At 43.8% G+C, this 27,139-nt stretch overlaps 1 protein-coding gene across 8 annotated transcripts in view; it reads right to left on the bottom strand.

The window, feature by feature from the left end:
* Nucleotides 1–243: 243 nt before the first annotated feature.
* Pcnx1 (pecanex 1) overlaps nucleotides 244–27,139 on the bottom strand; it is a 144,090-nt gene continuing 117,194 nt past the window's right edge. For 6 of the 8 annotated variants that reach the window (XM_021179162.2, XM_029484750.1, XM_021179163.2 and 3 more), the window contains 15 exons: nucleotides 26,865–27,042; nucleotides 26,062–26,170; nucleotides 25,261–25,390; nucleotides 22,024–22,082; nucleotides 20,135–20,350; nucleotides 19,037–19,290; nucleotides 17,299–17,529; nucleotides 15,222–15,322; nucleotides 14,116–14,266; nucleotides 11,150–11,380; nucleotides 9,897–10,171; nucleotides 8,073–8,278; nucleotides 5,865–6,307; nucleotides 5,332–5,472; nucleotides 244–5,172 (listed from right to left, as the gene is read on the bottom strand). In XM_021179162.2, coding sequence (XP_021034821.1) covers nucleotides 5,032–5,172; nucleotides 5,332–5,472; nucleotides 5,865–6,307; nucleotides 8,073–8,278; nucleotides 9,897–10,171; nucleotides 11,150–11,380; nucleotides 14,116–14,266; nucleotides 15,222–15,322; nucleotides 17,299–17,529; nucleotides 19,037–19,290; nucleotides 20,135–20,350; nucleotides 22,024–22,082; nucleotides 25,261–25,390; nucleotides 26,062–26,170; nucleotides 26,865–27,042 — 2,866 coding nt within the window. In that variant the 3' untranslated portion in view covers nucleotides 244–5,031. Of the gene's footprint in view, nucleotides 5,173–5,331; nucleotides 5,473–5,864; nucleotides 6,308–8,046; nucleotides 8,279–9,896; nucleotides 10,172–11,149; nucleotides 11,381–14,115; nucleotides 14,267–15,221; nucleotides 15,323–17,298; nucleotides 17,530–19,036; nucleotides 19,291–20,134; nucleotides 20,351–22,023; nucleotides 22,083–25,260; nucleotides 25,391–26,061; nucleotides 26,171–26,864; nucleotides 27,043–27,139 lie in introns of those variants that run through there. The other 2 variants (XM_029484751.1, XM_021179165.2) reach the window with 2 other exon arrangements.

The raw sequence follows: 27,139 nt of genomic DNA, 5'->3' as shown, positions 1-27,139 counted from the left end.
TCCTCTGCATTGTAACTTAGTGTAACTGAGCACTTATATACGTTATCATCTGACAGTTCTACCATTAACACGCAATTTAACTCAGAGGGCAGAAATACCTTTGTGCAAGAGTTACTGCCAGAGTGCACTTTTATCTGGTGTAAGCCAAGCCCCATGATTACAGGTATAGAATGATTAGCTCAGAACCAAGGAGATATCGTATCCTCTTTAAAATTTTTGACCAAAAAAAAAAAAAAAAAGACAGAAGGCAAAATGAAAAAAAATTTATTTCCTGTTTTTATCCACGGTCAATACTGTATTTTTTTTCTGATCAATATATGTCAAAAGACTTTTCAGCTTTTATTTTCCATTTTAAACAACTATAGTATTTACAAGCTGTTTGCATTAACACTCGCACGCACACTCACAGACAACGCGCATGGACACATATCCTCATCTCTGGTGTAGACTGAATGCTGGTAGAGGCAATGCCCTTTCAGAGCCCACGAGGAGAAAAGGGAAAGCCACACTCCTTCCACAGTGCACGCTCGCCCACAACCATTTCTAACATTCCTTCTTCCTTTTCCTCAGACAGAACTTGATGCCAGGCTTGTACAGGGCTAGCATCATCCATGTCGATGATTTACTCAAACTACAGTTTTAAGAAAGCACAGCCAAATAGAGCTGTCCCATTCCTATCGTTTTGGTTGCAGACTCAAGCTTAGGATGTAAAGGATTTTGTTCAGTAACAAGCACACCTAACCCGAGTCACCTGGAGCAGCCACATCCTCTACTGTGCAGGTGACAGATTCACCCTCAACACCTGTTAGAGAGCCGCCCTCCCTCCTGTTGGTTCCCACGAACCACAGCTGGTCAGGTACAAAGCTGAAGTCTGAGAAAAGGCCAAGCCTATATAATAGGTATAAGAGTGACATACAGCTGAGTGGAACCCTGTGTGACCATCTGCTTCAGGCCCTGGACATCTCGATGCCGAGTCTACAAAATGGCATGCCGGGATGCTCAGCTTACAGATGAACTTCTGCCCCAATTCAGAAAGAACACGTTTCTAGGCAGGAAAGAGAAATTCTCACCATACAGCTCTGGACAGATGACTCTGGTAGGTGAGGCACCACAGAAGAGAGACCTCTGCCTTCAAGCAAGGTTAGATCTTTCCAGACCTGTTTGATAAGCAATTCCTTTCTGATTAGAGCTTGTGAACAGGTGACAGCTTCCAAATGAGGCTGCCTGGGTGTTCATCAACTAGATAATTTGAAAAGAGAAACCAAGAAAACGGCTGGTGGTCTTCAAATACTTAAAAAAAAAAAAGGCCTATGTATAAAACTCTTATCACCTAAATACACTGCAGTATCTACTATATCTCCTTTGCCCCTTCAGTAAATCTCAGCATCCATCTAAGCCTGAAACACAAAGTTCAAGGGTGGGCCAGCAACAGGCATGCACCACTTAAAGCTTTAACTGATAGTCTCCGTTCACCTTGCAGTTGAGAAAGCGCCTCTACGAGAGATGGGCCATCTCCCGTGGAAAAGCTCAGTGGGCCCATGTTCAAAGTAACTTAATGTAGCTACCAAAGAGAGGAGAAAGAATACTAAGGACTTAAAGGCAAAAGTGCAGAAATAAATTTGCTTATACTGATGAAAAACCACTTTAAACATGAAAGCAATGACTACACAGACAGCAGTTTATACCTCAGTAGCTAGGAGACACAACTTCAGATTACTAGTTTTTGTCAAGTCATATATTCAGAACAAAGGATGACTTAAATTTACCTAAAAAGAGATGATTTTAGACACTGGGCAAACACTAGAGACCCAGAATTTGATGACTGATGCAGGACACCCCCATAGGGTAGGTTCTAGGCTGAGGCAAGAGGATGCTGGTAGGAAACTATGTGGAGTGTAAAGAGGCAGTGTGACTCTTGCTCAAATATGAGGCTGTATTTTATATTTTCAGAGGAGACAGAAAAATAAAGTAAACAAATCCAGAAAGAGTTCTCAGTGAGAGCTTTGGTTTCCTCTGTAAGAATTTACACGCACATCGCTTGACATTCGGCACCCAGAGAATTCTTTATGTGCCTTTCAAGAGACAAATATATTGTCTCTTATCTTCTGGTTCAAGAACCTGAAGCATTATCAATATACTTGAAAAAAAAAATCAAAACACCTGCGATCCGATGGAGGTGTTTTCTCCCTTGCTGATGGAAACAGAGAGAAGTCGCTGCACAGCTCTTCACTGGCCGCCTAAAAAGCAACGACTGTTTCTCTGTAAAGCTTCCACGCGCCTCATCTCTACCCTCCCAAGTTCCACCAGCAGCACCACTGCCTGTTAATCTAGATCCGTGGAAAAAGGAAAGCCTGTTAGCAAACAAGTCCACTGGAAAAGGGTGTATATAAAGGGGGTTCCCACCAAGATATGGGCTCAAGAGTCACCAAAAGCTTAGTTTGGGGTACAAATAGGTTGTTGTTTTTTAATTACTGAAGAAGATGAAGACAAAGCCATTCCAGGATTGTCCTAAAATGGGGCAAGATAAAGGAGAAATTCAAAGAAGAAGAACAGAGACTTCAATTATGCAGCTGCATCTAAGGAGATACAAAGTTGTTTTTAACTACTTGCAAAATTATGGATCTCTGAAGTTTTAGTAATTATGGACTAAAAGGACTTAAAAGATGCTAGAGTTCTGCATTTTAGTGAAAAAGGCTAAGCAGAAAACCTAAATCACTAGGGTACTTGAAGAAAAACAAATTATGATAAATTTAATTTTAAAACACAAATCTGTAATTATCATTATCTTTCCTGCTGTAATTAGAAAAGTAGTATTTTTTTTTTAAGGTCATTGGTTTTTAGATTAAAAAACTAAAAACAAGACTTTTCTTAGGCTTCCTAACTTATAAATTTAGTAAAGTTATATGGTAACAAACAATAACTTGTTTTAAGGAAAGTGTCCAACTCTCCCAAATTAAGACTTGCCATACACGTTCCATCCAGAACCCGCCTTACGTATGGAATTTTACTTTTAGCGCATATAGCGTCTAACAACTATCAGGGAGAGCAGGCATAGACAGAACTCTGACCCTTCGACCAAGTAAGTCATCCAAAGATTAGCTTCTGATTCTTCCTGTAGCAAATGGATGGTCTTCCATCTTTTGTCACCTAGGAACCAACGTGACAAAGGCAGACTCATCCGGAGCAGGGAACAAGCAAGCAGCAGGGAGCACAAGTCCTTTGGGAAGGAAGCTTTAAACACAGACAGAGCAGAACTGCCCAAGTAAGAGATGGGGGAATAGAGTAACTGTGTGGGGAAATACCCTTTACAGTGGTCAATTTACAAAGATAAAGGGCTCTTTTGTAAAGATTCAGTAAGCCTTTTGACAAATATTTTTAAAGGATAAAGTCTGCAAAGTTTGAAGTCTATGGAAACGTCAATACAAGGCACATTGGGTTCTGAACACCGACTTTAAAATAACCAAAGGAAACACAAACAGGGTTTGAAGCCATGTGGAGAGAGATCCTCTCGCCTGCTGTTAGCTGTTTCCTGTCGTGTTTGGACACACCCTGATACCCGTATCCTCAGCAGCTCTCTCCTCTCATCTCAGAAGATACTATATCAGGGTGGCCTAACACAGAAGCTACTAAGCTGGCCAGTGCCACACACTGGAATGGTCACAGCTTTGACAAGAGTAAGGGACATCAAAATGACCTACTGTTTTCTACTGTCTGTCCAGGGGAGACAGACGGCTGCCCCAGGTGCTCAGAGGAGGGGGGCTACTTTCTTTGGAGTTTAAAACAAATTTGAAAATGCTTAAAGTTGCAAATGAACCCTAAAGTGCAGATTGCACGCAGCCACACTGTAAATCCAAGGTACATATTTTCCTGAATACATGCTCTTTAAACAAAACCAATATAATTTATGGGACAATATATGAACTAAGTCAATTTCACAGTCATAAATATTTTCAAGACAGATATACACTATAAATTACAGGAAATAAATTCAAGTAATAGAGAAAAAAGGGGAAGGAAGCAGAGTGCAGAGCTGCCGTTGATGGCAGGTCAAGAACAGAGCCACATAGACAAGTCTGTTTGAAAAAAGTTTACTCGTGAAACTGAACTTCATGTGAGTAATGTCAAGAGCTAGGAACTCATCAAATAAGAGGCAACCGATCCTTTCTTAAATTCCGGGGCCTTCATATTCTTCTTGAAAAGCAAAGGCATGTTCCAGAAGCAACCTCGACAGGACCTGCCACCGGCCGGAGAAGTGTGGCACATGGGAGCCGTGACAGGGCAGCTGGCGCTGGCCTTTGCCAGGCGTATCTGCTGGTCACCAGCCCTGGGAAAGGGGAGGGGTGAAGCTGTGTCCCGGAGTCCAGCGCATTGACAGAAAAGGAGCAGCGGGCTCTGCTGCCTGTGTGTCAGGAAAGGGTGGGGCTAGTCCTGAAGGCAATTTAAATAATGGTATTTTATTTTTATATATAAATAAATGTTCTGAGAAATCTCAGATTTAGTGCATCACTGTAAAAAATTAGTGCAGTTTTTTCATTAAAGTTTTTAGTGTTCAAGGAATAAGATAAACCTATGTCTAGTCATCATCTTTCTCACTGTACATTAAATCTTTACACTGTTATATGTCGAACCAAATGCTTCCACATGGCTCTGGTTGCAAAAATCATGTCAATGGATTTCATTTTCTACAACAAAAACCATGGCAACTGTTTTTGGCAAAGAAATTAGAAAAATATGAGTTTAGAGTTAGAGACAGAGTCCATGGGTTAAAGCATAGATGCATAGAGCGCCTTCCATCGAGAGGTTCCAACAGAGTTTGCCTTTCATGCAGCTAACTTAAAAAAATATTTCAGCTTTATTTGGGGATGAAGACAGTGACAAGAGTCAGGGTGGAGAGGAGCTTAACCAAGCCACTGGTCAAGTCTTTGCTGCGAAGGGCAGGCGGTCGGTCCCCATAGGTGGATCTTCTGCAACCTTGTGTTCTCTCCAAGGGCTGGGAAGCCAGAGAAAGGAACCCAGGTATGCAGCGCAGGCTCACACTTCGGCCCCCAGTTCTAGTACCCCGGTTTCAATTATAGTCACATATTTATCATCGATCTGAACTAGAAGCACTGTCTTGTCGATGTGGGACCTTGTACTTGGGTCTCTGCTGCAAGGCACCCATCGGTGAACCACCTATTAACGCAGAAGAACACACAGAGTCAGACCTTGAATGTACCCCCCCTCTCGACCCCCGTGCAGTTCTGCTAACCACTCAAGCAGAAAGACACAGCAGCTAAAACATGCATGGGTCTGATGACCTAAAGTGCACAGCAGCTTCCTGGGAGAACTCACATGGCCTTCCATGCCCTCCTGTGGACTCCAGTCTTTCCAGCTGTTTCTCCCAGCTTTTAACCGAATTCCTTCATCAGGCCAGTGTAGCTCTTTCCTTTTTGACACGTTGATTCCTTCCAGAATCTGACTGAGATCCACAATCTAAACAGACACACGAGAATCACTCCCAACTCATTTCCCCTCCTTAATGAAAAATATAAGGCTAAACGAAACAAAATTTCTCTCGTAGGACTCTGCATTGTAAACTCTCCCTTGCTTCCTATGAAATGTAAAGAAAATCCACACAGCCCTGAATGGATTCCTTTTGGACTCCTTCCTGCGATGATTCTGTACCAGCACTAAGTAGGAAACACGGATCAAAGGCTGCTGCTCTCCGTTCTTAAGTTGGCAGAACAAGAATTTCCCAACATTTCAAAGTGCTCCAATCTCCCACTCAACAAGACAGAGTGAGTCAAGTTTTCACAGGGATCCCCCACTCAACAAGACAGACATAAAAACAAATGTGAACAGCACAGAGCACCTGGCCTACTCACCTGGACTCTGTAAATCACTTCTCCCTTTCTGGCATGGGAAATGTTGGCAGGACTTGAGGTGTTGCCTGGCTGGGCCTCTGTGGCACTGCCCTGACCTCCCTCTGCCCCCAGGAAGGCTACGAGGGTGTGATGCTTGCAGGCCGGGATGCTCTGGCTGGAGCTGCTGGAGGAGGGCAGGCCGTGCTGCACACAGCCCATGCCCCCCTGGCTGGCAGCTTCCATCTGGTTCACCATGGAGAGGCGGGACTGGATGGATGATGGCAAGTTCCGAAGAGATATCTGGCTGGTGGAGGAGCGCCGGCAGGGCACAAAGCCCGTGGTGGACATGCGGAGGGATGAATGGCGGCTGCTGTAGCAGTAGGAAGACTGGCTGGCCATGGAGGCGCGTGCCGGTGACTGTCTGACCAGACTGGACTGTACCGAGTGGGCACTGTGGCTGGTGCCTGGCAGGAAATAATGACAACTTCAGCCAGAGACAAGCTCCACCTGGCCTCTGTGCCTGTTAAATCTGTCTTCCTTAAGCAACCACTCCATAAATTTATAGAACTTAGCGTTTACATCCAAAACCTTTAAGCTTACCAAAAAGATATACCTGGGATCTATTTTCTTGTATGATTTACATAAAACCATATATATATATATATATATATATATATATATATATACACATATACATATATTTTTTTTCTTAAAGTTTTTAAAATTCAAATTCTAGGGCATAAGAAAAATACATTACTGCAAATATCTGGATTTAAGGTTACAATAAACTCTAAAATATTTTTTTACAGAAATATTTCTGAAAAATAAGAATTTTAAAAAATAAATGGGTAGAACTATTTTTGGCTATGAGACAGTTAGAAATGTTTATTAAGGAATACTGCATGGAGCCAGAGAGAGCTTGGTAACTAACACTGGCTGGCCTGCACACATGTGGGTTCAATTCCCAGCCTCCACACATGGTAGCTCACAACATCTGTAACTCCAGCTCCAGGGACAGATTCCCTCTCCTGACCTCCATAGGCACTGCACACATGAGCTGCTCAATACATACTTGTAGGCAAACACTCACACACATAAAATAAAAATAATAAATCTTTCAAAACAGAAACACTGCATGATTTCACATACATGTAGAATCTAAGAGTCAAACTCAGAGCCCAAGAACATAACAGCAGCTGGGCGGGGCAGGGGCGTGAGGAGCTGCAGAGCCCAGCTGAAGGGAAGAGAGGCTTCTGAGGTGCACTGCAGCAGGATGGCCGCAGTGAGTGTACGATCTGTGTGCCTATAAACTGCTGAGTAGATAGAAAACACTCTACACACACACACACACATACACACAAGGAAGGAAGGAAGGAAGGAGGGAGGGAGGGAGGGAGGGAGGGAGGGAAGGAAGGAAGGAAGGAAGGAAGGAAGGAAGGAAGGAAGGAAGGGAAGGAGGGAAGGAAGGAAGAAAGGAAGGTGGGTGAGTGGCTGTTGAGCAGCTTGCTTTGATCTGGAGGGAGGTAATGAGGAAGCCCCCAGGAAGAAGGGCTGACTGCAGAGTGTCCCCACTTGAGAGAAACCTGCTGTAAAGATTCTTCGTGTGAGCTATCAAGAGACTTACAAGGTCTGTCCCACTGAGCCTATTTTTAGAGGGAGCAGCCAAAGAAAGCACTAAGTGATTATAAGGATTCTTGTGTAAACAGTACTGTAATGCCAGAAGAAGCCAACCCACTGCACTACAGGAGAAAAGTTAAATAAAATACAAGAATTAAATAGTATTCGCTTAAAAATGTAATATATATTTGGGTTTTGGGTTTTTTTTGTTTGTTTGTTTGTTTTTTTTTGAGGCAGGGTTTCTCTGTGTAGCCTCGGCTATCCTGGCACTCACTATATCAATCAGGCTGGTTTCAATCCCAGAGCCACTGGCCTCTAACTCCTGAGTGCTGGGATTAAAGGTATGTGTCACAAACATGTGCAAGATCTCTACATGCGCACCACTGACAGATATAAACAATGGTATCATCAACTACTGGGCGTAAGCAAGCAACACCATACAGACTCCTTTACACACAGGCATGGACACACTCATGAATGCACATGCGCTCTCTCTCTCTCTCTCTCTCTCACACACACACACACACACACACACACACACACACACACACACACACGTCCTGGCCCGATGGCTGAGGGGTCGACATTACACAGAATTTTGTCTCCAGTTACCTAGTGTTGGAGGATATGATGTGGTGGGCGGGTGGAGTCCGGATCCTGTTCCCTGTCCTGGGTGTCCAGTGCTTCCTTGGGACGCATTGTTGTGGGGATCACTGGCAGTGACTGCACTGTTACCAGGACAGGAAGTCCCACCTCCAGTGTCAGAATCTTCAATATTGCCACCACTGTTACAGCCAGCTCCACAGCCTTTCCTTAGCCTGGGGAAGAATTGCAAAGCAGGAAGCCTTAGCTCGCCATCACATCAAAATCAGTCCTCTACTCTTCTGAGTCGTCAGTACTGTCAGTGTCTGCCTTGCCAAGCCTGTATGGTATAACCAGTATCAGGAAGAATGGCTTGAGAAGCACATCCCTGCCCTTCTCACTGCCTCGAGCCCTTCTGCCAGCTCTACAGGTCCGTCTGCTTGTCCATACACCACACCTAAGAACTGTGTAGACCACAGCTGCACCATCTGGACCCCAGGTGGAATCATGATTTGTTTGGCTGGTTGGTGGTGGCACGCACCTTTAATCCCAGCACTCAGGAGGCAGAGGCAGATGTTTTGCTGAGGTCAGCCTGGTCTGCAGAACAAGTTCCAGGACAGCTAGAGTGTCACAGAGAAACTCTGTCTCAAAAACCAAAACCAAACAAGCAAAGAAACAACCACCCCAACCCCCAAAAAAGGATTTAAAAAACCCTTTGCTATCTGAGACAGGCCCTCATTCTATAGCCCAGAGTGGTCAAGAATTCAGTGTGTATTTCAGCAGTCCTGCCTCAGTCCTCTGAACGCTGGGATTACGGGTGTGAACGACCATACTGAGCTTTGAGCGAGCTGAGACATATTTGTGCACAGCAGTGCTGTACCTATGGCTAGACAGCTGCTTTAGCCTTCTTTCCTGTTCCGTTTTTTGCTGTTTTAAATACAGGAAGACAGAGAGCTGCCTTGACAGTTTGGTACTGGATACCGTGCCCCAAGAATGCCCTTGCTCACTGGCAAACCATAACCTAGTCTATGTGCTATTTCTCCCAGAAAGGAAACTCAAGTTCTTCTAGCACTACAGGTAACACAGAGGTTTTCTGAAAATGAAATCTCTGTGAACATTACCCTGGCTTATGTTCCATTAGAGGGGAATACAACCTGACGCTTTAAGCACTGGCTAGTCCTCAGAACATTTAAAGACACCATTAAGAATCTGTGGCTTTAGCTCATATCCTAATTTCTTTATGCTTTGATAAATAAGAAACAAACTAGCAAACAACCCCCACCCCAAAAAAGGATAAAAAAAATCTTTGGGAATAATAATCTATAAGTTCTCCTTACTGTCTACCAAACTATAATGCTTCTATACCCGACGTTAGTTCTCACCAGACAGAGGGAAATTCGGCATGCACACCCTATCACACTACAGACTCGCCCTAGGGAGGCTGGACTGTTGCAATGGCAACAAAGAATCTTGGAGGCCCAGCCAGATGTGCAGAGTGCTCCCTGCTGCTGGGAAGGAGGGCAGGAGCAGCGGAAGTCACCCACATGCCCTCGAGGTCTCCAATGTTCTTTCTCTCAGAAGAGGGCAAACGCTATAGAGTGAGGAAATGAAGCTCGGGCAAAGGAGCAAAGGGGGTGTGAAGTTCTGCTGATGCTGCCACAGATACATCAGATTCACCACGGTCAGCCAAAGCCAGATGTTAGCTTCTGGAGATGAAGAGCTGATTTCTACCCTCCAGTACTCAGGCAGAGTAAGTGTGCACAGTGCTCCTGCACCTGTACTTTCTCTACAAGTTTCCCAGGTGAGCTGCCCAGGCCCAGGGCACACCACTCCTGAAAGATACAACCCCACTACCTGTGCCAGGTGGACACTATGAAGTTCCGGATGTTTCCCAAGCTGATTGGTCCCCCAAGAATTTCTTTGAGTTGGTCATGGCTGTCAGAGTAAGATGTTGTGAGGGGCGACACGAAGATCGGGTAGCCAATAGGCTGATCACAAGACGAGTTTATCATGTTTCGCAGTGCCTGCTTGGCATTCTGGATGCTGCCTCTCTCTGGGTTCCGGTTCCGGAGAAAAACTAGCTCCTGCTGCTGCCCTGCCCAGAGTCCTCGGACACATTCCTTGTTCACCTGCGGGGCAGGAAAGGGCAAAGACAGAGGTCAAGGAACAAAAGTGTAGAAACGGGTGACAGCGTGGTGATCAACTGAAAGGCTGGGACTACAAGGTGACCTTTGAAAGGAGCTAACCGAAGGCCCTCCTGGAGAGCAAATAGCCTTCTCTCCCTTACTCCACCTCCTAAAGACACCAAGTCACATGCAGTCCCTTTCTTTGTCAAGCGAGTGAACTAGACAGTTCTGATGGAAGGACAGGCAGCACACGTTTCAAGTTCAGATGATGTCTGATATTTTGGGGCTGATTAAATGATTAGATCAAGATAGGAGGCTGACAAGATGGCTTAGCGGTAAAGGTCATCTTTACCAAATGCCAAACCTGGAAACTTGTGTATGATCCTTGGGACCCACTTCGTGTGGTAGGAGAGAAGCAATCTGAAAGCTGTTCTTTGACTTCCACATTAATGCTGCACACGGCATATGCACACATCATACACACTCACAACAAGTGCTTAAAGAGAACAGTGAATCATAAACTATAAATTTCAAAAACTCATCTTTCTAACCCTCTAACACACATATGCACACATATATGAACACTCACATGTGCAGAATGTGTTAGAGTAAGGGAGAATCTAAGAACAAACCATTTACAGTTAGCTCTGAGTCACAATGAAGCACACACTTTGTTATTTTATTAACTGAGGAGAGCGAACGCCTCATAAACAACAGAATGCTGGCTTTTAGAGGGATACTGTCCACATTTCATGTGCATGGACAGAAGGCCACCAACACTGAAATAAGCTAAACAAATGCTTTACAGCATCTAAGGAAACCTCACAGTGCAGAGGGATCTAGTGCTAAGTAAGCAAGTGTTCATGAACAAGGAATGCACAGGCTGCTCGATTTCAACAGGCAGTGACAATCACGCTTTCAAGGCTGGATTAAGATGCTAAGCTCCTTTCTAAGTCACAGCGGCGTGACCCTGAGACTCACCTTGATGACCCTGAAGCTCAGGTAGCGCCGGTTGAGCATGATGATCTTGTACTCGTTGGTGCCGTCATCCATGACGTGCCGCAGAGCCAACAAGGAGGGAGAGTTGGCAAGGACTGCACTCCGCCATGCAGGGTCGCCTTCGTGGGCTATCACAAGGTTCTTCTCATGCGAGACGATGGCTTCGTAGAGCACAGTGGGGTCATCATACTCATCTGGGGATGTGAAATGATCCTAAACAGAAATGCAAGGGCGGTTTTGTTTTGGAAAATAACTTCTAGGATGATAAGCAAAAATTCTTTTTTTTTTAATTGGATATTTTCTTTATTTACATTCAAATGTTATCCCCTTTCTCTGTTTCCCTACCTCCCAGAAACCTTCTATCCCATCAGGGGTTATAACCGGGGATATAAGACATACACAAAAGTAATCATAGCTCAGACCTAACTGTCAGAAATAGCGTGTTATTCAGGGGATGCAAATATTTTATTGATTGCTTTTGCAAGTAGGCAGAAGGCTGATACAGGTCTGTCTATATCCAGGTAAAGTGATTGGCCCTAGCTCTGCTCCAATAACTACAGCTCACATCCCTGCAGGGAAGGGTAAGAGTGAGAAGCCAGTGCCCAGGGCGCAGCCTGAGTCTGGGGTGGATCTATGGAAATATTGTGCACGTGAGTACTGAATCCTGGCAGTGTCCTCTGAGCCACCGCTGTACTCATCGGTTAAGGGGGCGGAGTAACATCCGAACTTTACACGTGTGGAGACTGAAGCTCAACGGGGTATACAGATTGCTTCCCAGGCTCAAGGTTCACATACTGTAATGCCAGGTCATTAGTTTCCAACACCTGGACTCAGCTCTTTTTTCAATAAAACTTTTACATAAACTATAAAAAAATCTGAAGTTTCTATGCTGGGGTCTTGTATATAAGCTTATAATTCCAGCTACCCAGGAAGCTGAGATAGGAGGACCAAAAATGTAAGAACCGCCTGGGTTTCACAATGAGGTCACCAAGTCTGGACAATTTATCAAGTGTTGGTCTGGCGCAGCGAGGTAGTCAAATACTTACTACTGACCCCAAGATCTGGTTGCCTCCTGAGCAGATCCTCAGTGATGCTACGTAACCCTTGCTCCCCAAGTTAAAACTATTGGTTAAATAAAACTGACAACTGCCAGTTACTAAGGAACCATGAGGAGGAGAAGATGGAGAGAACAGGAGGTCTCTTCTCCATTAGCCATGGTGGAGCAGCAGCACGTGTCTGAGTGAAATGCCCCCCCAGGACACCAGACCACTGGAGCAGAGATTGCCCAGGGAATTTCTAACAGCAAGTATTTGGCCAGTCTAGCTTAGAGATTTAGCTTAGAGGTCATCCTTTAGTAATTGTGCAGAACTTAAGCCATAGTTTGAGTCTCATTCATTTGAAGCTAGACTGGGATAAACATAATTCACACTAATTTACAAACAAGATGCTCTGTGTCTGTCTCCCTCTCCCTTTCTCCTCTCTCCCCACCTACCCTCACCCCCTGATGGCTTCGTGGCAGAGGACATGCCCAGAATGCATGAGGCTCAAGGTTATTTCCTTGGTATAGTATCCCCACTGAAACTGACCTGTCATTGTCTTTTCTTTTTTTCTTTTTTCTTTTTTTATTTTTGGGTTTTGGTTTTTGGTTTTCCAAGACAGGGATTCTCTGTGTAGCCCTGGATGTCCTGGAACTAACTCTGTAGACCAGGCTGGGCTCAAACTCAGAAATCTGCCTGCCTCAACCTCCCAAGTGCTGGAATTAAAGACGTGCACCACCACGCCCGTCGTCTTTTCTTTTAAATACTGCATTTTGACTCAAAACTCTAAAGCTTACACTTGACCCCAAAAAAGTGTTTTCCTATGCTTCAAAACCATAATCCATATTTGAATAACTCATCCCTTACTGGTAATGGTCCCAAAGAACGAGGATTCTACCCACCTTGAGGAACATGTCACATTGTACCTAGGGGACAGTATTTCAGTTAGCTAAGGGGCAGTTGACGCGTACCACTGCCAGCATATAACCACAATGTATTTTCCCAGTGGTCGAGGGCTTTGGAAAAACATTTTGGGTACATATTTCAATTTCATTTCCCTGGTAGGACTGTTTACTGATCTCTGAGCCTGCCCTGCCTGCCTGCTACAAGGAGGCACTGAGCACAACAAGCAGAAGGCAGCAGTTTGCTGCCCCCCATCCCCCCCAAGGAGTCATGCAGTGCTTGCGGCTGTCACGTGTTCACTGGGTGAAATGGCTGGTTGTGTGTCAACTTGACACAGGCTGGAGTTATCACAGAGAAAGGCGCTTCTTTTGAGGAAATGCCTCCATGAGATCCAGCTGTAAGGCTTTTTCTCAATTAGTGATCAAGAGGGGAGGGCCCATTGTGGGTGGTGCCATCCCTGGGCAGGTAGTCTTGGGTTCTGTAAGAGAGCAAGCTGAGCAAGCCATGGGAAGCAAGCCAGTAAGTAACATCCCTCCATGGCCTCTGCATCAGCTCCTGCTCCCTGACCTTCTTGAGTTCCAGTCCTGACTTCCTTTGGTGATGAACAGCAGTATGGAAGTGTAAGCCAAATAAACCCTTTCCTCCCCAACTTGCTTCTTGGTCATGATGCTTGTGCAGGAATAGAACCCTGCCTAAGATACTGGGTAAGGGACCAGAACTGCAATCACATGATGTCAAACAAGCATTTCAGGGTAGAGACCTTCCTTTTCAGTTGGCTGCTGACATGAATAGATCATGAATGTTAACAGATATTAATGTTAAAATTCACTACTACTGTTACTATGAGGAGCAGGTTCAAGGTTCTGGGATTTAATGCTTTGCTAGGGCTCTTCCCTGGTTCAGATGAGAGCCTTTCCAAAGGTCTCCAAAATATAACATGGAAATCAATGGCAAAGTATCAGCAAACTCCCAAAACAAATTAAACAGCAGAGCTAGCCCGTCTCTGACCTGGTGGAGTTTAATGGACATACGGATTCCAGGCACCACAACTTTCCTCAGCAGCTCCATGTCAGCGAAGATCCACTCATCTCGGACTGAAGAAATCCGGAAGTCCCCTTTAAACAGGGCATGCAATCCATAGAGGAAGGACTCCAGGTTACTGCAAGGTTGGAGATAAAGTGCACATATTCTGACAGGAGTCTTCATGACACTCAGCCTCATGTCTGCTCTGCACCAGTCATCCAGAGCAGCAGAGCTATAACTGTGGGTTGAGACCCCTTTGGGGTCACATGTCAGATATCCTGCATATCAGATACGATTCATGACAGCAGTAAAATTAGGTATAAAGCAGCAACGAAATAATTTTATGGCTGGAGGTGGGGGGTCACCGCAACCGGAGGAGCTGTATTAAAGGGCAGCAGCGTTAGGGAAGTTTCAACAACTGCTCTAAGAGTGTGTTGAAAGAAGAATGCAGGAACTCAAGTCTGAACTCAGGAGACAGGCCCTGTTTGACTAGGAACCTTGCTTATGAACCATGGTAATAGCTCATACGGATAGACAGCAGGCAGGGAGCCTAAGATTCAAAGGAAATTAAAGAGAGTCTAATGTAAAACATGTAATCAAAAGACAGCTAAAATAGGAATTTCTTTTAGATATACACACTAAAAGTATAAGTGATCTAGACAAAGATTATGAAGAAATGTGGAAAAGTAAACAAGAAAATTACTATACTATACTATAAATGTGCAGAGACCAATCAAGTCTTATGAAGTCTTATAAAATAGTACAAAGTGAAAGTTCAAAAAATTTCAATGAACTAAACAATAACTTAATTAGTTTAGCTCACAGGGAGCTTCTCTTTTTCTTTTTAACTTAAAAAACTTGTGTGTGTGTGTGTGTGTCCTGCATGTGTATCTATGTACTGCTGGCCTGCCTGAGCTCACAGAGGGCATCAGATCCCCCGAAACTGGGGTTACAGATGGTTGTGAGCCACCATGTTGGCTGGGAATTGCACTCAGGTCTTCTGGCAGAACAGCCCGTGACATTAACCACGGAGCCAGCTCTCTAGCACCCTCCTCCCCGATACCTTCTTGAAAACACAGATGCCTCTTTACCTGGACATATGGTGGGAGGCTGTCCCCAAAGCTCTCCGTCCCAGAACACAGAGTCCATAGCAAAGAGTCACCAGAGATGAGTCTTTATCTACATCAAGTGGCTTTAAAAATAAAGAACATTACATGTTAGAAAGCTATAGAAGTATTTAACAAATTAGAAAATATCCAATCAATAAGTCAGAGATAGATAAAAGGAGCTGAACTTTATAATCAAAGAAGGAAGGAAAGGTGTTTTGTTTTTGTTTGTTTGACAGAACACTGTCTTGGAGGACACTGGAGAGTAGAAGGCAGAGGCTTGCTACACTGGAGAATATCGTTTAGCTTGGAGTCAGTGCGACTTCACAGCTTAGTGGGCTTTCTCAGGAAAGGGATTACAGGAGCAGAATGCTTGCTCTTAGGAGCTGGGGATGGTTTTAGCACTAACTTTACTCTAAAGGGGCTGCAACGGGGAGAACATACCCCAGGGCTGAGTGGGTAACAGGCTATCTGAAGAGAATGGGAACACCCAGATTGGACATGGGCCTCAAAAAATATTTATTTATGTGTATGAGCATGTTTGCCTGAGGAGGCCAGAAGAGAGTGTTGAATCCCCTGGAACTGGTCATAACTAGTGGGGGGTTGTGAGCCACCATGTACGTGCTAGGAACCCAACTCAGGTCCTCTGTAAGAACAGCAAGTGTGTTTAACTGATGAGTCATCTTCCCAGCCCCCAAGATGAGCCTTTTGAATATATGATGTATGGGCATGCAGGAAAACTTCCTCAAGCTATGTCCAGCCTATCAGTAACGTTTGAGAGGGGGTACTTGAGTTGAGGATGGAGGCCATTTCTAAGTAAGAAGGTAGTGTACTTCAACACTATGTAAGCCAGAAAAGGCGCATTATAACATGTCCATATGAGGGATATTATAACATGTCCATATGAGGGATATTATAACATGTCCATATGCCCCCCAACCCTCCACCAACTATGAAAACATTACGCAAAGTCCTTAAGTATAGTGCATGTATGAAAAACAAAACAAAGCCATCTGCTTGTTACAAGTTTGGAAAGAAAGTCATTCTCTAATGTTTGTCTCTGATCCATCCCATCTCGGAGGGGCATTTGGTCCTACCACTATTTCTTCTTTAAAACAGGCGCCTTGGGTCAGAACGTGCTGCATATGTACAGTTCAAAGGCTACCACTCAGAGAGAAAACATGAAGTCACCCTACTCCAACTGATGGAAAGATGCCTGAAAGAGCTGAAGAGCAAGGCTAACGGGTGCGATAACCCTGCGGGCACTGGCTGTCAAGGCGGCTCACTAGCTCCAGGATACCACATGCACAGGATGCCAGGTGCTCAGCTCCAGAGAAGCCACTGTGGTAGTGAGCCCTGGCCACAGTGCTTGGGGTTTGTGGTTTTGATAGTCCGGCCAGGGGCATGATAGCGTGATAGGCCTAGAAGAAAGAGTAGTTGGACAATCTGTAATTTACCTTACTTTAGGTAGGACAAGTTGTCCGGACGTGTGCGCCTGAGGTGAACACTTCAGTTAAAGTCACCAGGGAGATTTCTATTTTACAATTGTGGTCTAGATCAACAGAATCAGACTTCTTGGGAGAGACCTAAAAAAACCCTTTATTTCCAAAGTGCACCATTTTATCTAAATTCCCATGGAATGTCCCAGATGTGCACTGTCCAACAGTAGTCACAGTTGAACAAGCTGTTTACAACGATTACAGCTAAGCAAAATGAAGGACAATTTCAAATATTAAAGCCAGTCTGACACTGGACCGCAGAGGACACACGTGTCATGGGTGGAAGTTCTCAGAGACGCCACTGGTCTAGGCCTGCATTTGGGACACACACAGTTAGGTCGGTGGTCAGTGCTTATGGACCAGATCTCAGAGAGCACTGTATGGAACCACAGCTTGTGTGTTCCATGCTGCCGGGGCGGATGCTGCAATGCTGAGGTGAACCATTCTCTTTCAGAGGGTCTGTGAGCAAGGGCAGAAGCCAGCGCATGGTAACTAACAGGACATTTCACCCTTTTGTTAAAACCTGGATTCAGAGAACTGCCAAGGCCATGGTTCCGCCCTACCTTTGCTCTCCGGGAAGAGCAGTACTCTATCCAGCTGAGGTAAATGCCACAGAAGCTCTCCCGAGATACGCCTGCCAGCCGGTGGTCATAGTCCTCATCAATGTTTGGGTTAAAAGTTGGGTCCACGTCAACGTAGTTCCGGTCTGCACACAGACGCAATCCTTCCTGCATTGTCTCATTAGCCAGCCACTCCTCCAGCTTGGAGGAGGTTGTGACATAGTAAATGATACCCTAATTAAGAAACACAGAGAATTCAAGTCAAATCACAATGCAAATTTATTCTAATTTAACATTATATTAAAACAAAAATAAATTTATTCCTAATGTTACATGAACAATCATTGTTCTTTTAGACAGTATAGCTCACAATATTGTATTTTAACTTGGTGTCCTACGTCTACATTTTAAGAAAGCTACCTGAAGCCCTCCTAAATAAAAACATCATCCACTTCTTTAAGATCACACCATGAATTCAGCAAGGCAACTTGCAGTGTATTATTAATTTCAGTGCTTTTGAATCAGGTTATTTTTAAAGAGGTGAAAAATTATTATATTACATTTATTTTGAAAATTTCTTCCAAAACGTTATTAAAACTTTTGGTGTTCATAGGTCAAATGATAGAAATAAAATACATAAAGAGAGACACACATGTGTGTCACATGTATACATGTAGGCACACACACAAGTGTTGTAAATTAAGCTTGCTTACTCTCCTGGTTTTAGCCAGATGGAAGGCTCAGGGTTTGTTAAAATAATGTGGAACTTAGTAGAAACAACACAATATAGAAAAAACCCAGATGTGCATATCACATGGCTTACCTCACAACACCTCTCTTAAAAATACTGACCTTGCTAGGCCTGGTGAGATGCCTTTAATCCCAACAGGGGAGACAGAAGCAGTTGGGTCTCTGAGAATTCCAGGCTAGCCTGGTCTATATAACTAATTCCAGGGTGGCTAGGGCTATAACAGTAATACCCAGGCTCCATGAAACAAAGCAATAACAAAAATAACAAAAACCTGGCTTCACCTATAAAGGATTGACCTTGGCCAGTGAGGGGTCTGGCTTTGCCCTCAGGCCTGGTAAATGTTTGTTCACCATGGGCAGAGCTCTAGTGTCACAGTCTCAAGGGACCTTCAGACGTTCTGGAACACCTGTCAACTTTACTTGGCTGCAGATTTAGGTGTCTTCAGAGCCAGGCATGTGTGTGTGTGAGCACTCTATTGTCCTAAACCACAAACTGCGAATGCCAGCTATTAAAGGCAGTGGACACATGCAACAGGAAATGGCAAGGCCTTCATGGGCTGGGGTGTATTATTATTATTCCCATAGGTATACTCTGACTGACCGCCCTGGATACTAGAAAACTCAATCATTATTCAGAAGCAAAGCACGAGTGTGCGAGGTGAGGAACGTGGATTAGGAGGTGAGTGCTTACCTAGTTCTGGGCTTGATGTTTGGTAAGCACATACTATAAGCATAGCAAAAATGAATGAATGCACACATGGATGAACGAATGAATGAATAATAATGTACATATGTGTATATGTATATGTGTGTCTGTCTATGTGTTTTTGCTCAACAGTCCTAAATGAATGTCAGCTATTAATGTCAACAGATAGATGAAACAGGAAATAGCAATGTGTGTGTGTGTGTCCCCATGTGCACATGTGCCTGTGCAGGTCTTTCCCAAGAAAGCTGTCAGCTGCTTAGAGGTCTAGGCAGGCACATACCTTACCTTGACATAGTAGGTGGTAAGAACTCGACGAAGGTCAAAGACTTGGAGCATGGAAGCAGCACTGTTGTCAGTGATGCTATAGCCCTCTAGAATGTACTTAGTGACAACCACTTCCCATGCCAGCCAGCGCTGGCCAAACGCAGCATTAAAGGAGAGCACATGTGGAACATGGCCAGGCTCACAACAGCAAAACCCTTCGTCTTCTTCTACTCCTTCTGTGATGGCTTCCACTTCCCGCTGCTGACAGTAGGTACCTTAGAAAAACACAAGACCATTACAGACAAAGGCAAAAGACCAGCAACTTGGAAAGAATGCGTACTAGGCAGACAATCAGAAAAGACACATTTTACAGTGACTCAGAGTATGTGACTGATGTCCTCTGGAATATTCATCATCCAACTGTAGCAAACTCCAGAACTCAGGCAGGCTCTCTGCTCATCTGCAGTATGCTGTAGCACACTGAAGGTCTGGGAATTTATGCTATAAAGAAACTTCTTTAATTCTGACTAACAGATTTCCAAAAACACTTTAATGGGCTTACAATTGCACTAATACCAAGTGAAGTCCAAATGAGTAAATGCGCATCTTCTAATGATGCCCATTCGTCACAAATAGCAGAAGGTCACTGAACATAAACTAGCTCCTACTCATGTGTACAAGTTAGTCATTGTGCAGGATTTGATAACTTAAATTGGTATTTTCCTGAATGTATAATTTTCTGTGTAGAATGAATTGCCTTGTCAGCACATAAAATTGTGAAGGGCTGATGGGAGGGGCAACAACCTCAAAGATCAAATTTTGTAATTTTTTAAAGATTTATTTATTATGTGTATGTGTGTGTGCGTGCGCGCATGCACCACATGCATGCAGGTACCCTTGGAGGCCAGAAGAGGGGCCAGATTCCTGGAAGTGGAGTTGTGAGTCACCCGGTCTGGATGCTGGGAGCAGGACTCAGGACCACCGGATGAGCAGCGAATGCTCTCACCAGCTAAGCTGTGCACCAGCTGCCAATTCTGACGCCTTTCATTTGGGATTTAAGTAGACACAACTTTGCTACCACAGGTACCTATACATCTTAAAGGTGACTGAGCATCTTACCTCTGAATTCAAGTCCCCGCAGCTGGAAAGTGACCAGGCCGTTGCCTATCTCTATGAGGTGTACTAACGCATTGAGATAGTCGGAGGCAAGGATGAAGCAGTCCCCAGTACTATAGTTTCCCCACCGTCCTAGGAGCAGATCACCACAGAGACTGTGCTGCAGAGATCTGGTTAAGTGTTCATAGAAGATAGAATTCAGATTGTTGTCATCCGATCCTGTAAGAACAGAGGTTAAGAAACGTTGATTTCACTTCAAGTACCTGTTGTATTGAGGAACAAAATCACTAAAATATCAATGTATCAATGTAGGCTGCAAACCCAGCAGTCAAGAGCAAAGGCAGGGAGACTGACACAAATCTGGAGCTAGCCTCGGCTACAGGGTGAGACAACACAACCTAAGTGAACAGCCTAAACCTAAGTTCCTCTTATGGCCATGTTTACATTTATTTGACAGGAAAAAATACACACCATACACCTACAAATTGTAAATAAAAAGAAAACTGTGCTATGGTTTGGAAGCTCAACATCCCCCAAAGACTCATGCCCAGCTGGGGACATTACTGGGAGGTAAGACAGCAGGAAGTATGGCTCGGGCACATGCCCATGAAGAGTGCCCGGCACCTGTCAGGAGCAGCTCTGGGTTCTGAGGTTCTGCCTCAGCACAAGCCCACAGCACATAGCCCTATGGTGCCAGACAGCCCGAGACTTAGGCCTCTGAAATTGTGAACGGAGTACATCCACCCACGCTTTGAGGCTGCTCAGCTTGGGTATTTTATCACAGCAACCAAAACCTCATTAATACACAGCAAATAACGAGCAAAGCTTCAGAGTCAAGGTTTGGGAGTTATTTTAAACTCACACTAACTACACATGAAGAGAGTGAGGAGAAATGGAGTCTAATTATGCGAGCTGCATGTCTGTCCATGAAAAAGGTGTGTAGATTCTTCCTCAGGACCTCTTCCTGCTGGTGCAGCATCTGAGAGCTCTAAGCCCGCACGCTCTCACTGCAGAGGAAGTGGTTGTTCCTGTGAGACTATAAGTAACGGTTAATGTCACTAACTCTCCCTAATTCAGCTTTATAAGTGAAAATCAATTGGATTGTTAGAGTTTCGTTTCTCAGATGGATAAAGCATTTCAAGAACTTTATGAGTTAAATGGCAACATGTTCCTGTCCACTTGGGAGTAATGTTTGTTGAAGGAATTAATTAATAGTTTCCTGAGCTAATTAACCAATTCATTAGTCTCACTTGGTTAGAGCAGCAAGATTCCCAGGAATAGGGTGATAGAATAAGATTTTTCAAATCAGCTAAGAAGCAAACTTTAGAAAATGATACCAAAATTCAACCCACGAAGTCTCATCTTGGGTGGAAATTAGAAACTTCCCATGCACACAATTAAATAAGATTAAATTTGAATATTTACCTAACACTTGAGGGAAAGGACCATGTTGGAGCACTCAGTGTTCTTACCTAGTTTTCGTCTGGTCTCTACTCAGCTTATATAAGCACCATCCTTGAATGGCACCTTTAAAAATTCTATCTGCATTCTTAAGCTACATTTCATAGCGGATGGGTATATACAGTGGATATGCTCTAAGTCACATATACTGTACTTTGTTAAAGGAAATAAAAAAAAGTGAAGGATAGCTGATTTTTAAAAACTGATTATTTGTGTCTGTAGGAGGATAGTGAATTAAGGCTAATCTGCACTACACTGTTCAAAGCCAGGCTGCTCTACAGAGAGATCCTGTCTCCTTTTAGAGAATTGACAGTAAGTGGGAGTGAAGCTATGAACATGTGTGTGTGTGTGTCCACGCATGACTATGTACATGAACATACAAACAACCCAAATCCTCTGGCTCATGTCTTTTTTATCAATAGGACTCTTACCTGGATTTCTATCAAGCTGAGAAGCCAATCTGGTATTTGAATGGTCTACACGTTTTGTGCTGAAGAAAACAAAATAAAACATTTTTAATATTTTATACTTAAAAAAATAAGAGCAAGGGAGAAATTAAAAGACACAGATAATCTCACCTCTGTAGGAAAATCTCTGGGAATATAATATGGCTAGATAATCATCAGCCTGGCAGCACAGACTTGATTACACGTTTATTTTCTTCCTTCATATTTTCACAACACATAAACCTAAGTTTCTCCTCATTTGTGTTTCATTACAGAGTGTAAGAAGACATGAATGAATGCACCACAAAAACTGACCAGACACAAAGAACACAGCTCTCCCAAGTGTATGACCACAGAATCCCTTCTCAGGGAAAGAGCATTTAGAAATATCCAGAGGCACTGAGGTCCATGGAAGAACAGACTCACAGTTTCCTAGGTCAGAGCCATCCCACATGGCTGCTGGCTGCTTGCTGTTTCTTACCATGCTGAGGCCTACACTAGCAGTATAAAACCATGGCCCTCAAAGTCTGGTGCTGAGCAGGAACCAAGGCAGTGGCCCCAAACAGTACCACGTCTTCCTTCACTGCCACATACGTGCAGTCATTCAGCTAATTTATCTGACTGCCCCAGCTACAAGTTTGAATTCTCAACTCCTTGGGGCAGGCCACATTAGCAGCCTATGTACAAAATGAGACAGCGCAGAGAACACGGCACCCTCTCTCAAGTGCTGCGCTGCCCTTGACACTACCGCCTGGACAAAGAGAAAATGGCTGGCTGTGCAGTGATTTCAACTACAAGCTCAACTGCTGGCTCCCCCTCTAAGAACCACTGTCACTTCAAATTGTGACGAAGGTAAGAAGGTATGAGATTATTGAGATCTCTTGCCTAACAGACATTTATCAACACAAAGAAAAGACCTCATCACTTCAAGGGAAATACGGCAATAGCTCTCAACAACATAATTCAAAACTTTAAACAAAAACTTAAGAGTTTAGGAAAACCTGTACCCACACCCATGAGTGTGACAGCTTCTTAGAGCAACACACTTTAATGACTTTTCATTTGGTATTGGTGATGCTGTGACCACCTTTTAAAAATGTTGTACAGCTACTGCGTCAGCACTTGGCTATCTCAAGCAAACACTCTCGTTCAAAGATGGATAATTAATATAGATGTAACACACTTCTAAAGGTTCACAGGTGAAGCTTAGACTCCACACTACAACTAGCTTTTAAGAAACCATTATATTTGCCAGGTGTGGTGGCGCACATCTTTAATCCTAGCACCCAGAAGGCAGAGGCAGGCGGATCTCTGAATTCCAGGCTAGCCTGGTCTACAGAGTGAGTGCCAAGACAGTCAGGACTACACAGAGAAACCCTGTTTCAAATAACCAACAAAACAAAACAAAACAAAACAAAACGAAACCACTGTTTGTTAATTTTTGGTGAAGGATCAAGGAAAACCATCCCCAACAGTCTTTTTAAAGCCTTTTTAAAGTCTTTGTAATGCTTTTCCTGGGGCTGGAGAGACAGTCGTGGCCATGAGCACTGGCTGTTCCTGTGAAGAACCTGGGCTGGGCTCCCAGTGCCTACATGGGGGCTCTCTATCTTTAACTCCAGTCCCAGGGGATCCAACGTCCTCGTCTGAATTCCTCCAGTACAGGTCACTATGCAGTACGCATGCATATAGGCAGCTAGAACACTCACACATATGTAAAAAACAAAACAAAAGCAGAAACAAACCCCCTTCCTTTTCAACTGTATATCTGTGCAGTTAATTTTTCTTCCATCATTTCAAGCAACATGTCACACTGGAAGAGTGGATACAAAATGTCGTATTGTACTGCATGAACGGATATAAAGTGTCCTACTGCACCAACAGTCACAGGATGTACTACAAGAGTGGATGAAGAAGCAGGAAGTGGGAACCTGACCTGGTTCTTAGCAAGCAAGACATTAAAGCTCTACTGCAACAATGCAATCTACAATTTTCCTATTAAAATTTTGGTAGGTGGGAAATATTCTTATTAGTTTAAAATGCTATATTTATGCTAATATGGGGTATGGCCCCCCCTCCTTCCCCTACCCCATTAAAAAAAAAAAAAAAAGAAAGACAGCATCTTGCCATGTAGCCCAGGCTGGCTTGAATCTTGTAATCTTCACGCTGTAGGCTTAGTTCTGGAAGGATGGTCATAGTGGATATTTCTTAGAAAATGTTATTAAATCACATCTCTATTTAAATACTATGGCATCTTGAGTATTTTTAAGGGTACCAAAAATGTTGATACAAGGGTGGCGAGATGGCTCAGTGGTTAAGAACACTGGCTGTTCTTCCAGATGTCCTGAGTTCAGTTCCCAGTAACTTCGTGGTGGCTCACAATCATCTAAGTTTGAGGCCAGCCTAGTCTACATAGTGAGTTCCAGGACAGAGCTACATAGTAGACTCTGTCTCAAAAGCAAACAAAAAAATTACTGATACAAACTGTTAGGAACTGCTATCATAGAATATAACTTCAGGCTAAGAATACGATACAAAAAGTGATATAAATTCACTAACATTGGAAATACTACATAGTTTTAGATGAAGGCCAAGTAGAGATGTCAAGCAGAGAAGCCAGCTCACTGTTTCAATTTTCCTGAATAAAAGTGCCACTGTTTTAGCAGTGTAGGGAAAGGCCTGGGTAGAGTAGCATGTTAATACACACTTCAACATCTGTGCCCTCTCACTTAAGACTGTCCTAAGCATTGGCTTGAACAGCCAGTGAATGAATCTCAGGTACAAAGGAGGAGCGCGCTTGAATGAAGTTACCAGAAACTTTCCTTCCTGAAAAGACTCTGTAAAAGCTCAGCTCTAGAAACACAATTCTATGACATTTCTAAGGAAAATAGGCTGCAACACACCACAGCCTCTATAATGGTGCAACACTGTATTACATAAAGTCACGGTGTTACTCACAGGGCCTAACTCCAAGACATGCCATTATGAAAAATGCAGAGGAGGATAATTAGGATTATACTTTTAAGAATTACACAAATAGTTGAGAAAATAAAGACCAATTTCCTCAACCCTATATAATCTTCAATTTTTAAAAATAGATGTAAATTTTTAGCAAAACAAGTATTTTATCAAACAAACTATGATAAATTTTTTTTATGATGATGCCATCGATTGTTCTTTTCTGTAAAAAAGACAAACTGGCTTCTGTGTGCTCCGTTCACTCACTTGTAGTCTCTCTCCCAGAACTTGACAGGCCTAACATAGGAGGTGATGAATATGGCGCTACCCAGGAAGGGGTTTAGTGGTGTGGAGAAGAAGGCCGACACTACCGCCTGGACAAAGAGCATAGCCGAGTCTAGGAGGAAACAGTTAAGGAACAAACACCACAGACAGGAAAAGGAAGGGGGAAAGGCACGTGTCAGCCTTGGGCTGATACACTCAGGGTTCCCTTTACAGAGGCCAAACCCAGAACTTGGGGCCAAATGAGAAGGCTCTGCAGGTAAAGATGCTAGGAGAGAATTGGCTTTTCCCTGTTGTCTTCTGACCTTTACATGTGCAACACACAAATACTGAAATACATAATACATGGAGTAAAACTTTTTTTAAAAAATTGCCAATACCACAAGTCTGTATTTGAACACGGCTGGAGTCACATGTCTTCCTGGTTGCTTGAAAGCACTTTTGAGGCATGAGGATGGAAACTTTCACCCAGGAACTTAATTAAGACTGTTGTGAAAAATGTTCTGTTCATTTATTCCAAGTGCATTAAAAGTTCCTAGACTTTAATACCAATCATACTTACAATTTAAATATAAAATTTAAAAACAGCATTACTTATTACAAATCCTTAATCTCTACTTGTATTTGGTTCATCTGTGGGTTGCACAAACTAAATCAGAATAAGTAACGGTTCTCCAAGCCTGAGAGGCTTTGCCGGCTTGTCACAGTTCCTGGCATGTCTGCTGTAGCCTGACGTTCTCATCAAGGATATGACCAGCCATTCTCATAAACTGTAGTGAAGGATACGGGGCACAGCAAAGGGCTGAGCAAAAGCATGGAACGCAGAGCCCCAAGTGATCTGCCAGGGAGCGACATAGGTGTACACGAACTGCAGCTTGTAGAGAAGTTCCCAAAGCTGTGAGGACAAAGAAAAGGCTGTCAGGAAAACTCTAAGCAGGTACTTCAACCAGAAGACAAGCAGCCTGTAAGATGTGTCTTCTTCCTCACAGGAAAATGGCGCTGAAGTCATTTTCCCCTCATACAGCAAGACAAGACTTATCAACTGCCAAAACACTGGCATCAATTTGATACGAAGATTTTTTTCAATGTAGACATGGACTTATGGATTGGTGTTTTTAAGAGTTCTGTGCCCTCTTCTGGCCAATCACAGCATTACTGCTACTGCCAGCAAAGTGAGGAGTAGAAGCAACAAGATGGCTGTCCTTGAACAGAAACTCTAGGTGTCTCTAATACATGCATGTATTTTATCCCAGGATACATTTCCCTTGAACTTCAACCCTTTGGAGTAAATATGTTCCAAACGTAATGTCACAAGGAACCAGGAGAAAAATCTAATAGCGAACAGCAATTTCTCTTTGTACTAGACATGTCTGAACCTCAGCTGCTGCCAGTGGACACAGTCCACCCACATGTGAGTCTTATTTGATTGTGGCTCTTATGGGTTTAATATGCTCCAAAATAACTGCTGAGAGAGGAAGACTGTTACTTAGAAGCCAACAGTCAAACGTAACACCAGCAGAAACCTTGCCAACCACGTCAGCAAGTGGCGAGTTTCTCTCTGCAGAGGCAGATGTGCCGTGATAGATTACCTTGCTGAACAGGATGGACATGAAGAAGAGGTCCAGCAGCATCGTCTCTGAGAAGGCCTCATAGTCAAACTTGAAAAAGAGCACAGTGAAGATGACGGTGATGTACTGGTACGTGGGGCTGCTGAAGGAAGAGCGTAGCAGCTTCAGGCCAGCGATGGTGATCATCAAAGCACCCAACCTGTAGCAGAGACAGGCACAGCCCATCAGCCTGTGCTGCAAACACCCAGCATCCACCAACCAGAGGTCAGCACATGCTCCATAAACTTTTGATAGAG

This window comes from Mus caroli, chromosome 12 (genome assembly GCF_900094665.2).
Source record: "Mus caroli chromosome 12, CAROLI_EIJ_v1.1, whole genome shotgun sequence".
Lineage (NCBI taxonomy): Eukaryota > Metazoa > Chordata > Mammalia > Rodentia > Muridae > Mus > Mus caroli.
Note: the sequence above shows the minus strand (reverse complement) of the source record. Positions and strands in the feature narration are given on the sequence as shown.